At 45.6% G+C, this 13979-nt stretch overlaps 1 protein-coding gene across 1 annotated transcript in view; it reads left to right on the forward strand.

Annotated features, from left to right (window-relative positions):
* Window positions 1-710: 710 nt before the first annotated feature.
* LOC104411695 (putative neutral ceramidase C) overlaps window positions 711-13979 on the forward strand; it is a 31116-nt gene continuing 17847 nt past the window's right edge. Inside the window, exons 1-5 of the mRNA XM_010022182.1 lie at window positions 711-764; window positions 10137-10199; window positions 11931-12125; window positions 12743-12824; window positions 13858-13937. Of these exons, the coding sequence (XP_010020484.1) occupies window positions 711-764; window positions 10137-10199; window positions 11931-12125; window positions 12743-12824; window positions 13858-13937 (474 nt within the window). The remainder of the gene's footprint in view (window positions 765-10136; window positions 10200-11930; window positions 12126-12742; window positions 12825-13857; window positions 13938-13979) is intronic.

Raw genomic sequence — 13979 nt, forward strand, 5'->3', positions numbered from 1 at the left:
TTTCAAGACCTGGCATCACGCACATCAAAACCATTGACATAAGTAAATGTATGGATATATGCACATGACATTAAATGGAATCTGCTGAATTCTGCATTGTAGTGTCTGACTTTACTGCATGACTTTTTTGCTAAACATGGTTTCATGTTTTTTCACAGCAGAGCTGTGCTTTGGTAAAGCATGCTATCTTGAGAAATAGCTGGGCAAGCAGGGACACGGAGCTCAGCAGTGTGGCATTGCTCTGGGTGCTGCCTGGTGTGGAGGAGGTGACCAAAAGAATAGATAAGGGGCAAAATTGTTGCGCATCAGTGTTAACTGCAGACTGTGGTGCTTGTGCTGCCTTGTTTTCCTACCCTGTATCTGCTCTCCAGCACCAGCTTTTTAAGATGGATAATGGCTTGTGTTGGCACCAGTGCTGCAGGGATCAGTGCGTGGAGTGCAACTATTCATTGTTTAGCACGGTGCTAATGATTGGGGATCCCAAATTTCCCACCGTTGAGCACTTCAGCGGCATTTCCCGCAAGCCACTCAGGTGTGGTACGTGTACAGTGATTCTTCAGCCTTCGCTTTCTGGAGAAGCATAGCCATGGGTGATGGTGGTCTTGGAGGCTTTGAATGCCCATGCTTGCCTTTGAACTTTGTGTTTCTGGGGTGAGATCATTGGGCAACTTCCAGGAGTAATCCTGTTCCCAATTAGAGGCTGAACCACCATGTACATCATTCGCTGGCACTGGTGCATGGGTGCATTGCGTCCATTTGCCTTGGTAAGTGAAGCTTGTGCTGCTTGGGCACACATGGACCTTTACTACTGATCCCCATCAGAGAAGTGAGCACAGCAAATTTGGGCCAGTCAGTAAAAGAGCTGAAATCTGTTGGTGTGCTGCCTTGATTGAAGCAAACAGCTAATGGCTTTTCCCACACTGTGCCGTAAAACAACCTTCTCTTGACTTGTAATTGAACAATGAATTGTTTAGTTTGAGGTCATTTGTAGGAGGATAGAAAGGAGCCTGTTTTGTGTGTGGAGGGGTAAACCTTAACATGTTGTCCTGTGCAGGTTCCAGGAGGTTGAAGTTTGAAAGAGGGACCTCTGCCAGGAAATCATGGAAAATGACAGCTTAAGGTAGAGAAGGACCTGGCAACTGTCATGAGTCCTGGACAAACAGAAACCAAGACCTTTGCAAGGAGGGTGGACTTTGATGTTGCTGAGATCCATCTCAATTTAGCTCTTAGTCCTTCCAGGTGAAGAGAGTTTTAAGACCCTTAATCTACAAGGGTGGGAGGTTTTTGAGGAGCACAAGCCAAGTGAGGGTAATGATCCCTTTGCTTTTCTGGACTCTGAGTAATTAATCCCTATCAACCTCCCCCCTCCTGCTTTTATTCAGGGACAGCTCCATGCCCATTGGCTTATCCTGCTTCTGATGCTGGGGTATCAGACTGCTCCTCAAAGTCAAGCCACCACAGGTTCCTGTTTTGGCAACTTTCCCTATCAAATTCAGCAGATACTGGAAGCAAGCGTTTGCTGAACGATTTATGGCCTTTTTTTGACCATTTGATAAGGACTCCTTCCACAACCAGGTGCCCAAAATAGAGATGAACCCTTTGTGTCATGCAGCATAGCGTTCCTGTGCATCTCCTCTGTAACCTGGCAGGAATACACATTTTCCTTGTGGAAAATGAACATAAATTTTCCAGCACTGGCCCATCTTAATGTAATTTATGCTACTCGTTATTTATATTTGCTGTAGGCTTGGCAGGGAGTGCTGGTGAGCATCAGGATTGGGGCATGGTGCTCTGCATGTCCCTCGTGCAGCCTTGTTTAACTAATAAGCACACTGCTACCAAGGTTTGGGAGGAGGTAGGAATCCCCCAGCTTGACTGCAGGTGGTTTTCAGCAGCAGTGTCTCAGCCTTGCTGGTTACTCTTGCTAGCAGAAGGTTGGCATGTAGGCATAGGTGGATATAGAGCAGCCCACCTTGTTCATTTTATGCCTGATTTTTGCCCAGAAAAAGCCAACGGGAGTTGTCTTGGGAAGGATCTGCCCAATTCTGCATTGCTGTTTTTCAGGCTCTGGGCCCTGGGAGTGAGAAGGTTCTCTGTGTCTTGTGCCAGAGCTCTTCCTCTGAGCATGCTTTTCCCATGCTCTTCCACATCCCAGGTAAGGGCTGTGCCCATGGGGCTGATGCTGTATGTGTTTGAGCAAAACATACACCCAGGGCCTGGGAATGACTCTGATAAATGTGGTTTTGGATGTGAATAAAGATAATGTCACCAAAGCATTTGTTTTCCAACAAATGCTTCTAAATGTGTCCTGCTGCCATGTGATCTTGTTGCAGGTTGGTGAAGATGGAAAGAGGGCTTTGGCCAGGAAACGGTGGTCTGAAGCCGAAGTTGGCCACTGTAGACATATCTCTTATGCTTCTGAGCACTGAAAGTGCTGCCAGTTTAAACTTAGAAATCTCTTAAGCAATTTTGCTCTCAAAAGACCTCTGTCAAAACAAGGATGTTTCTCTTGAACACCCCTCCCAGGTGATGAGGATGATCCTCCAGGTATGACCATGGGGTCCAGCTGCTTTGGAGTTGGTCCCATCCCCTTTAACATGATGGGGACAACTTGCTGCAAGAGCTTTCCCGCAGGGTACCTTCACCCCCTGGAAGGGTCCAAGCAATTCATCCAAGTCTGCTTTTGTCCATGTAATGCTTTAATGCATCTCCCTCACCAGGCTTTGCAAAGCAGCTGCAGCAACAAAAGGTCTCTCCACTGGACCCGTTTATGATGCACTCGGTGACTTTGGCCAGCATACTCCCTGACTAATAATTGCTTCTGCTCAGGCTTCTCCACTGGTTGCCTGCAGCTGCAGCACACACCGATCACAGCATAGAATTTCATAACTGCTGATTTTCATTTTCCCTGGGAGAAATATATGCTGACAGACAAGTTATTTGAGCAACCCTTTGGGGTTTCTTGGTTCATTTCAGTCTCTTGCAGGCAGAGCAGGTTGGGTGCTACGAGTCTGAGCTGCAAGTCTGAGTGCAAAGCAAGGATCTGCATTTGCAGTGCTGGCTGAGGCAGCCCTCTGCCGGGTGAGTGAGCCCTGGCTCCCCCAACAAGGTGATCTTTTTTTTTTTCCCCCACTTAATATTTTACAGTCTTAAAGAGAGCACAGTAGGCAAAGAGCTCAGGACATTACCTGTTTCTCTGCACTGCTGTCTACCCCTTGGCTAGAACATGCAGGTCTCTACCTTCCAGCAGTGAAAGATACTCTGGTTCATTATTTTTTAGCCCTTCAGTGTACTTCCATGCTTTGGCTGCATTTTGACGGAGGGACTGAGACATACCTTCCCATCACATCTGGCAGCCAGGTTACTGTTTGTTAAATCCACAACTACCTTTTTGGCAGAGACTCTGATACTTGCTCCAGTGCCCTCCTTGTTGTTTGGTTTGTGCTGCTGTTCAGGGAAATGAAAAGGTGGCACTTTTCCACATCTGTCCATTTCTACCCCATGTTCTTACCATGGGAGGAATGACTTGCCCGTGATTTGTCACATGGCCTCTTCATGAGATCATTCTGCATTTTAGCCTGTGGGAAACCTCAGCCAGGCTAGGGGAGCAGTAAGGGAGATACTTCAGTTTTGAAAGCAGTAATGTTATGTATGAGACAAGGAATGTGTGTTTGGCCCTTTGCTGCTGCTTCAAATGATTGATGGCAAAATATTTTCCATTTGTGGTGAGCTTTAACACATTGGATTTAATCTGTTAATAGATTTAAGGTATATGATCTGGGGAATTTTTGGGTGTTCCCATGTCTAAACGTCGATCAAGTATGAGACAGCAGCAAAACATCACCAGGGGTGGGTTATGAGGAGGAGTAGAAGGTCCTTACTCATACCACATCCCAGACAACATTTTAGTAATGTTTGGTAGATACCTGTTTCGGGTCAGCTATCACTGAGTGATCTGCACATGACTTGAGTTCAGAAACTGTAATTGTTCGAATTTTACTACCTTTGCAAAAGCCTTTCTCCCCATTCAACCTACCCTTCCGAAACTTCCCATGCATGCTCCCAGACATGTTGTCCAGCAGAAAAGTCACCGTTTACCAGCACAAATAGGTCTGATTCTGCTATCAGGAGCAGCTTTCAGCCATGCCATGGGCCCGTGGTGTTTCTACAGCATGGGGTGTTGTCTCCCAGTAATCTGCAAGTACCCACATCCCACAGAGCTGTTGGTGTCTTTCCTGGAAAATATATTCACTCCCCGAAACCAACTGTTTAGCACATGTGCAAGGACAGGTGCTTGAGGACCTCAAGGGATGGCAGAGAGCCCAGTGCTGGGTCTGCAGTGTGTTTTTGTTGTGCAGCTCTTTATGGGCCTGATCGTCCAGTTTTCTTTCCCTTTGGCATCACTTCTGTACTCCTCTTGCTTCCCCATAGAAGTTTTATGTTCTACCTGTACCCACAGAAAGGGGTTCTGAGCCTCAGTGGTGTGTTTAGAACTGGCTTTAGCCATGTTTCCTTGTGTCACTCAAGGCCAAGCTCAGACAGCTTCTGTGAGCAGGCAAAAGGCATGTCCATGCCTGAAGCTCCTGTTGAACCCAATGAGATGAGCTCTCCCGGTGTTGGGGTGGCAGACTTTACCAGAAGAACTAGAGGTTTCATGAAGCCATTGAAGGCAGCTGCACTAATACCCACAATACAAATACTTGAGGAGCTCAGATCTTGGTGAAACACCTCAATAGCTGCATTAGCCACTGGGGGCAGAAGATGTTCCAGAAGGAAACCACTGACCCAGGTGTTGAGCAACCAACTAGAGAGCTTGAGAGAGAATCCTTTACTATTGTTTGGTGCTTCTGGGTCAGTCTACGTGCCAGCCTGGTCATGGGGTTGTATTCAAGCATGGCCATCATGTTCATGTCGTGCTCATGACTTCAGCCCTTCAGTCAATGGAGATACCTGCTGCTGCTTGGAGCAGGTGTGTGTGTTTTGACCAGGAAAATTGGGGAAGAATATCCATGAAATGCTGCCTTATCACCCCCTGTTGTGTCCTTGCCAAAGCCTGAGCAGCTTTTTGCTGACAGCTCTGTGCAGAAATGTTATCTTCTGCCATCAGTATCCTCCTGCGTCCACGTAAAAAGGACTTTGGCCATTCTTTATAAAATAAACAACATTATCTATGAGGCCACATAATTGCTCTCCCCTCCTCGCATCCAGGATCACAGCTCTGCTGAATGTCTTGGGTCTGTACAAGCAACATGCCCATGTTGAGATGATTGTGGTTCCAGTTTTCTGCTTAGGAAGCAAATATTTAGCAAATAGGCTTGAATCAAGGTTTCTGTCCTCCAAATGATGAGGCCTGCTGCATGTCTGACCCTGCTGGAGAATTGCTCGCTGTTATGGGGTATCTGCGGTGGCTTCCCAGGGCAAAAAAAGATTTGCACCTCAGAAAAACACAGGGTCTGTGCAGTGGCGACAGATACCTGCCAGAATTCTGGTTCTGTAGATGGTGGCACAAGATGTCCCAGTGTAATGAAGAAAAGCTTGGCAAAGCAGTGCTCTTTCTTTTTTCTTTTTCTTGTACTCGCCAGCAGAGTCAAACAAAGCTTCATCCAGACTATGCAGCAGATCTGTCCTCTTCCCAGCTCTGTGTATGAAGTGAGTGACACCAGCAGGTGGGTCTCTTCTGGACTCCTTTTTTAATGAGTTTAACAGAAAGGCAGTAGAATTGGTGTGAATCTCCAGGAGGGCCTTTTGAAGATGTTCATAAACCCCACACCTCATCCAGCAGATCGAGTTGTACAAGGCAGTGGGTGCTTCACCCTGAACATGGGGCTGCACTTACAGGTAGGAAATGAAGTTTCTGTTACAATGCAAATGAATGTGAGTTTTTGCTTTGGGCCATTGTGAGATGTTTTTTGTCTGTCAACCAAAATTCACTTGGGTGTGGGAAAATGGGATGGTTGGGTTGCTGTCCCAGTGATGACGAGCCATGTCAGGAAAGCAGAGATCCTTTAGAGGAAGGCATTGTTCTCCTCCCGTGGCAAAGGCAGCCGTTCCTTTAATCCTCACTGCTTAAACCATTACTTCTATTTACTATTTTAAGCAGATGAAGTATTTTCTGCTTGTTTGGCTTAGGTAGGGCATGGCAAACACAGCTCTATTCCTGGTGGGGACAAATTGCCTCCAGTTATGACTGCATCCTGCATTCTCAGCTGGTCCCTGGAAACCTCATGCACCTCTGTGGGTTATCCAAAAATGCTTGTTGCAAGAAGCATTGCAGCTTTGGTTGAATGTCTACCATGTGCCAAATTCAGGTGAAGCCACTCTCAGCCTCCATTTGGAAGGAGCTCATACAAGAGCAAGTATTAAAGCTGGAACAAACTGTGATGTAAGACCACATGAAGGACCTTGAAAATGAGAGGGCAGGGCAAGAAAAACAGCCAGACTTTAGGCGATTTCCCTTGAGTGGGGTGGGCAACAGTGAAGCACCACTTATGGAGTGTTACACCCTTCCCCTTCAGTCTGTGAGAAAAGCAGTGCTATAAATTCAGGGTTAAAATGATGATTGAGAGAAAAGGAAGGAAAGCGAAGGGACGGAACAGATGAATAAGTACTCCGGTTATTTACTTCTGAGACATACTTAAATTTTCTATGGAAAGAGCACCTGGAAGACCCAGGGCATGTGGGAAGTCCTTAGTGTCCCACATTTACCTTCCCTCTTTCTCTCTTTGGTAATTTTCTCTATCGTCTTTCCTGCACACTGACATTGGAAGACCAAGATGGAGGAATCCAGTTTCAGAAGGTTTGCCAAGAAGGTTGTAGTCTCCTGTGCATTTATATGGGAAAAACTTAGTTTTATGTGGTCTCAGCTTTGATGGCTTTGGCCAGGAAATGATGGTTTTATGCAGGCTGGCTTTGAACTGAAATGTGGATGCTGGAGGAAAAGGTCAGTTCTCTGAAATGGTCTGGAGGGGTGAGAAACCAAAAAATAAGGAGCAGAAGGGGAAGCAAATGCTTCATTGGTTTACATTTTTAAAGAAAATTTACTTTGTTTTCTTCTTTTTTCCCTAGATGTTCACATATAGATGTGGTTTGTATTCTCTTTCTTGATTATTTGGAAGCGCAACCTTTGCTGTATAAGGAGATGTACGTTTGCAAATCTATGTTTATTGGGTTTCCTCCTCTCAGCTCTGCCCTACCGTGTCAGTGGATCCATTACTCATGAGTGGCTTTAGAAGTTTTTGGGTTTTTTAATTAAGCAATACATTAACAAAATATTTTATCTTTCTGAATTTCCGAATGTATGAAATGTTTTTAAAACAGGAAAAATAACATCATTTTATCCTTTGAAATCTCTTTACATGGTTTACCTACAAAGTTGTTCTAAACCCACGTTTTTTAATCCCACTGAGAGGATCCACAATCTCTTGAATGCTCCTTGTCAAATATTTTCAAGTAATGAAAACCTGGTACCTGGTGTCATATGAGAAATCAAGAGCACCCATCAGGAAGGTCAAGACCAGCTGAGTGTTTGCATGAGGTAGTTGGGTGGTAGCATCAAACCAAGTAGGTCTGCAAGGGCTTTGCTGGCTTGTCCCATAGTTCTCTGCAGCATTTGCTGTGTTGAGAATGAAAATCCTGTGCTGTTTGCAGCTACTGGATGTATCTGGGAAGGGTACAAATTGCTGTTGTGTGATAACAGTGATGGGTAGAAGCCATTGTTTTAGTAGGATAAATATTATAAATAAAACACAACATTCTTTAGTCTCATTTAGCACAAAATGAGAAGGGGAAGAAGTTGGAAGACTCTTGGTCTTGGGAAAGATAATGATCTGTGGGAAACCTTTTCATCTTATGAGAATAATATCTTTGAGCTATATCTTTCCTATATATATATATGAGAATTTTATCTTATGACATGTTATGATGTGATACCAGTCCGGACTGATGTGTAGTCCCTGGCTATCCAGACAGTGCTGGAAAATTACCTCACAAAGGAGATTTCCTGAGCCTGCGTGCATTTGACATGTGCCCACTTTCAAAACCCACATTTTCTCCCACCCACAACATGGAACATCAGCAATGTCCTGACCTCTCCAGCCACGACTACTGTTGCTTCCTGGGCTCAGGTTTCCTTCCAGCCTGCATCTGCAGAGTTACTAATCTCAACAATCAGTGGCTAATGAGTAGGTCCATGAGCATCCTGCCCCTGACAGGACAGCTTTTGCACAGGGGTTTTATTTTTCAGGCTAGGTGCTCCAGCGCGGCTGCTTTGGGGGTAAGCATCGTGTCTCCAGTGGGACCACAGTCCTCCCCTGTGGTTGTGCTGAAAACCTGTCTGAGGAGGTGGACATGAGGGTGCAAATGCCAGTAGGGATTATTCCTCCTGAGAAGTGCTGGAAGCAATTCCAGGACTTCTATTTTCAGCCAATTTATTGTTTCTCCCTAGGTTGACAGTGGCTCTGTGGTGCTCCAGCGTACCTGCTGCACTGCCATGTCATGATGTCTGTGTACTCAATAAACACTCTCTTGGACACCATCTTGGTAATTCACCTTCTCTGGAGACACTGAATTGCATTTCCAGAGGCAGGAAGGAGTTCAGGGGGATTTACCAAGTCCTTAGTGCTTCAGCTGAAGTCTTTGCAGTCCAGAAAGTCCTTTTTCTGTACCAAAAATCTTGCTGCTTCTGCAATCCTGAGCCAGGACAGATGGACATGGTCATGCCACTCAGGGGAGATGGGGAGCTGTGGGTCCCCATAACCTCACTGACCAGCCTTTTTAAAAGGAAAAATGTTTAAGATACTCCCCAAAACTTGTTTTGAGCTGCTATCAAGCTCCAACCCCAGCAACATCTAGGTTGTTCTTTTTTGGAGTTACAGAGTCATGGTGAGGTCTCCTCCTCAGTCGTTGGCGTTTGATGGGGTGAAACTGGCAGGACACACTGCCAACTCCTTAAAATTCAATTTCTTAAGTTTTCATGATGATCTAGCAAATACAGCACCTTCAGGAAGAGGCCTTGCTTTTCCTGCCAATGCACAACCTATTCCTGGCTTGTTTCTATCCCAGGACCTCTCCCCTGACAGCAGAGTAATTGACTGCTCATGGCTTTGTCAAATGATGCTCTTCAGTTACCTCCAGGGGCAACTCAGAATTTAGGGATACCTTGCAACCTGAAGTGGGGTATTCCCAGCAGCACAGCGGTGGCCAGTGATACCTGTCAACCTGCAGGTTGTTTCTCCACCAGTGGCAAGGGCAAGCACATTCCTCCAGTGTTGCAGTGAGGAGATAACAGTAAATCTTGCTTCTCCCCACCAGCCGGTCCAAAAATCACGGAGTTGAAAGACGCTACTGAATGTGACCTTGAAGTGATGACTCAGACTGCATGTGCTTGGAACTAGCTGGAATATTAACCCTTGGATTAGGGTCATGAAAGAAACAGTGATGAAAGACGGAAACTGAACCTGCTGAGATGTTTGCCTGTTGGAAGCTGAGTGAGAGGGAAAATGTTAGAGGTGGTTCCAGCCTTAAATCCCACTAAAATATATATTTGGTGAGGGAAGCAAAGAGGTATTGCTAGTGGGGGCTTTCATCCTCCCTGCCAGCAAGGGCAAGCAGTTTCTCTCTGAGGAAATATGATGGGTCCTGTCCTGTTTGGGAAGAGCAAACTGTCAAAACCCTTCAGATAAAGAATACTTCAGCAGCTGGTGATTTTTTCTGTTTTCCTGTGCAACCCAAAGGAAAACAGATAGAAAAAGATGCTTTTTAATAAATAAACCTTTTAACAAATAAAAATACATTCTAAGAAGTATTTTGCACTTTAAAATACAATCCTGTGCTGAAGTTCTTCCTCTAGTAGAGTTTGGCAACCCTGGGGACTAATCTTCCATGAGGATTAGGACTCATGGCCCGAAGGGAAGTAGCAGCTATCCCACAGGCTGATCAAGCTGTACCAGAACTGATCAGCGCAATCCCGGAAAAGTTATTTTAGAGAGGTAGGTGCTGTTCATAACTTAAACACCCTGGGAAAAAAAACCCTATCATCCCCTTGTGCAGTATAAATTATTGATTGGTTTCTTCTTATCTTGTGCAGTGCTTGACTCACAGGGCTATAACAGCAGTAATTTTCAAGCTGCACTTTTCAGCTTGAAACAGGTCTCGAGCTGGGAGGCGTTCCTCTAGACGGTGGGACGCAAGAGGGATCTCAGGTAAGTTTGCATGAGATTTAGCTCAGATTTCATAGGACTCATGTTTGCTTCTGTTAGTATTCCTTCGGCATTTTAATCAGTTGGGAAAAGAAAACTGTAATAGTGTATTAAGGCTGTGTTTAAGATCGGTGCTGTCATACTGGTTTTCTGGACAGGTTGCTGTGCTTTGCAGCTGCCAATGCCACACTTCAAGAGTAAAAAGGGGAGGAAGGAAACCTGTAATGTTAGATTTGTTGCCACTAGAATATTTGCTTGGTGAAATTCAGCAATGACCATGACTGTTGTAGGTTACCATGGCAAAAGCAGCTGATAAGGAAGGTCACCTATAGCAAGCCTGAGTGACCACTCAGCTCTCTCGTGGTGTTTCATGTTGCAGCCTTTCCAAGCCCATAAATGCTTATTTCAGCAGTTATTTTCTGCAGGTTTGCTGTTTCCAGGGTGTATCACCCTCAGAGTGTTCTGCAGGCATGAGCTTTAGCAAGTTGCATGCCAGACTCACCATAAGGCAAATGTTACCTCCAAGAAAATTAGAGGCTTTGCCTCACTCTTCCCTTTCTAATTACATGTCCATCCTCCCCTGTCTACATTCCCATGACAGCTGGGTTCCGGCAGGGCCAATGCTACAGCTGCAGCAGACCTCTTGGGGTCATTTCCAAGTGAGTCAGGGGTAGCCCCAGGGATGGAGACCCCTGACCTGCTCTAAACAAGAGAACCAGTCCTTTGGGGCCGATATGCGGTTCAGTCACAGGCAGAGAGATGGGATTTGCAGTAAGTTTTATCTACTAAAACCTACATCTAAGTACAAGTGTAAATGTCCAAAGCTATTTTAAAGGCTTATTTCTACCTTATACAGATGCTTATAGTAAGGGCAAAAGACATTCTTTGCTACAAGTGCCACTTCCCACCAGGCAAGACTGAAGCCCTTGATGTGAATCTTGGATGCCAGAGCAGGGAAATCAGAGGGCACCAGAGCTTTTGTCAGAAAGGGAAATAGCATATTTTACCACAGCCATGTTTTGAATAATGTTTCTTGTTAATCTTTAACTCAAAATACCTCAGTTCAAGGAGGAAGAACAGTATTCAAAAAGTAAACCCAAAGAGCAATCTCCATATGGTGAAGAAAGCTGGCATGTATATGTGTATATATATATAGGGTCTTATAGGGTCTTACTTTGGAAAGCTGTCACAACTACTGCTTTTTCTAAGGCAGGAGAGAACTGCACTTGGACATGCAATGGGGTGTACTTTTTTCATGCTGAGTTTCCTAAATTGACCTTTATTACGGTGACAATATTTTTTTCTGATGTGCTCTGAGCACTCAAGCAGCAGAAAACCTGTGAGGCTTCAGGCCACAGCATGTCCCTTGGCCAGTGAATGTGGGATCTGGTGGAAGACTGTGGGGTTTATTTAAAAGACTTCTTCAAAAGAGTGAGTGAAGTGTCCTGGGAGATGTAGGATCAGTAATTCAGCTGCTCACCCTTTTCTATTTGGCCCCGTGACAGGGAGTAATCACTGCTCACAAGAGAGATATTTTTGCAGTCTTAAGCAGATTGAAAAGTAGATCTCTGCTTCCCACCCTTATCACTGCTGCTGCCTGCTATGACACTGGGATGGGGGACACAAGCCATCACCAGCTCTCTGAGCATGCAATGTAGCTGCTTTGAGTGGGAAGTGCTCAACATCTGGGCTCTCCTGTCTGCCTTCCCCACGAACTCCTTTCTGCTTCCACAGTGCCCCCGCCATGTGTTGGAAGAGGTGCAGGTGCTGCTTCTCCCGCCTGGAGGCGATCCTCATCGTTTGCCTGGTGTTGATGATAGCAGTGACCGTGGTGCTTCTCATCCTACACTTTCTCGCCAAAGAGAACAACGGCAAGTTCAGATATTTCAGTTCTGCCATCGCACCCAGCTCAAGTGTGTGTCCAATGCAGTAATTTAAATTAAAGAGGTACAGGTAGAAGGTCACTGAGCCACTGTCAAGCCTTAATAATCTTCTCTGTGCATGGTCTTCTCACACACCTACAGCACAGTGCTGTTGCTGTCCTCTGTGGCAAGAGCATTGTGGTGAAACCCAATGCGAGTATCTCTCAGGGTGTAGATGTGCAACCTCAGGATTGGTGGGTGAGGCTGGCTTCAGGGATTCAGAAAACCTCTGTTCCCTCTCTTTGCCTGGTCAGGGGTCCCGGGAGCCCCTCACTCCTGACGCTGCACCAAAGGGCTTCACAGCTGTTGCAATCCCATCGTAGCCCATTTACACCTCCAATGCCATCACCAGGCATGGGGGGGTGGGTGTCAGGAACTGCCTGAAGGTAACTCCCAATTCACTTCTAATGCACCCCATGCTTGTCCTCTGGAGAGAAAAAATCTCATGGGAAAGAAAAGATTTAAAAACTTTAGGTGTTTCCATAGGAGAGGAACCCTTTCCCAGAGCCAGGGTTCTCCCCTGCCTTGGATGGGACATCACCTAACGTGTCAGCAATGGGACCTTCCAATTTCTAGATTTTTGTCTCAAATTGGATGTAGTTCACGCTTTCCTTATGCTTTTAGGTTGTAGCACATAAGAGTTTAGCAGAAGCAATTCTTCTCTGCGTTGTAACTCTTGGAGAAGGTGGAACAGTAGTTTTAATGGGTAACCCAGTTCACTCATGTAATGTTAATGAAACAAACATCCTGTAGGCAGTCTGTGGCCAGTGTATTTCACTTCTCTGGTTTAAGTGGCAGCCTAGAAAAGACCAGTCTGGGAAAGACCGAGTGTCCCCTTATCCTGATGCCCTGCCTTGAGCAGCAGCGACTGTCTGTGGAAGGCTGTGAGAATAGATCAAGCACATAGAAATATTTTCCCACAGTGTTATCTCAGCCTCCAGTGATTTGTGGCTCCGGGATTTCCTGAGACACAGATAATTTTTTTAATGTTTATTTTTAATTTAATAACCCTCAATGGCTTTTCTTCCATGAGTTTGCCTAGGCTCTTTGTTGTTTCTTCTGCACCTTCATGATGGCTGGGATGAGATACGATCTCATTCAGGAGTCCTTTTCCTCACCACTTCCGTGGAGGTCATTGCCCAGAGCTGCTTTTTCCTTCTACAAGATTCTGCTGGCTCTGCTGTGACTTTTTTGAGACCAGAGCAGAAGAGCTGGACATGTGACATGTTGGAGGCAGCAGGGCAACATATGGTTGTGCCCCTCTTTTTTCTCTAGTCCTTTCCCAGTAGCTCTGACATTCAGTCTTATTTTTCTCACTGCTTCTGAGCTGAACATTTGTGCATGAAAACAGCTCTTACACACTCAGATCTGTTTCCTGCATGGTAGTGGTGGGCTTGGAGAGCTTAATCGGTGAAGCTGGGCTTGTTTCCCCCTCGCTGTGAATCACAACCCATTTTACACAGTCCAGTGACCCCGCCTTGTGAGCTTCCTCTGCAGTTCTTCATGCATGCTTTTACCACCCTGAATGCCTTACCAGTCTCAGCACACTTTGACTACGTCAACAGACCATTGGAAACCCAAGCAGACAATATCATCTGGATCCCCTTATCCACAAGCCTGCTGAGGCCTCTGGGGATGTCAAGCAGGTTTCAGGCACGCAATCTCTTTAAAAAGGCTGGGTTGTCTCTTCTGTCCCCAGTTCTTCTTGCTCATGTGTCTACTATTTATTCTTATAATAGATTCCAGCAGAATACTAGCAAACTACTTACTGGGTGTAGGTAGAGCTGACTGCACAGGACCTGTGGCAGAAATTCCTCTGGTAAGTTGGGGGAATTGAACATGGGGTTGGAAAAATACTGGT

The sequence above is a fragment of the Nestor notabilis genome, unplaced genomic scaffold (genome assembly GCF_000696875.1).
Source record: "Nestor notabilis isolate BGI_N333 unplaced genomic scaffold, ASM69687v1 scaffold3089, whole genome shotgun sequence".
Classification (NCBI taxonomy): domain Eukaryota; kingdom Metazoa; phylum Chordata; class Aves; order Psittaciformes; family Psittacidae; genus Nestor; species Nestor notabilis.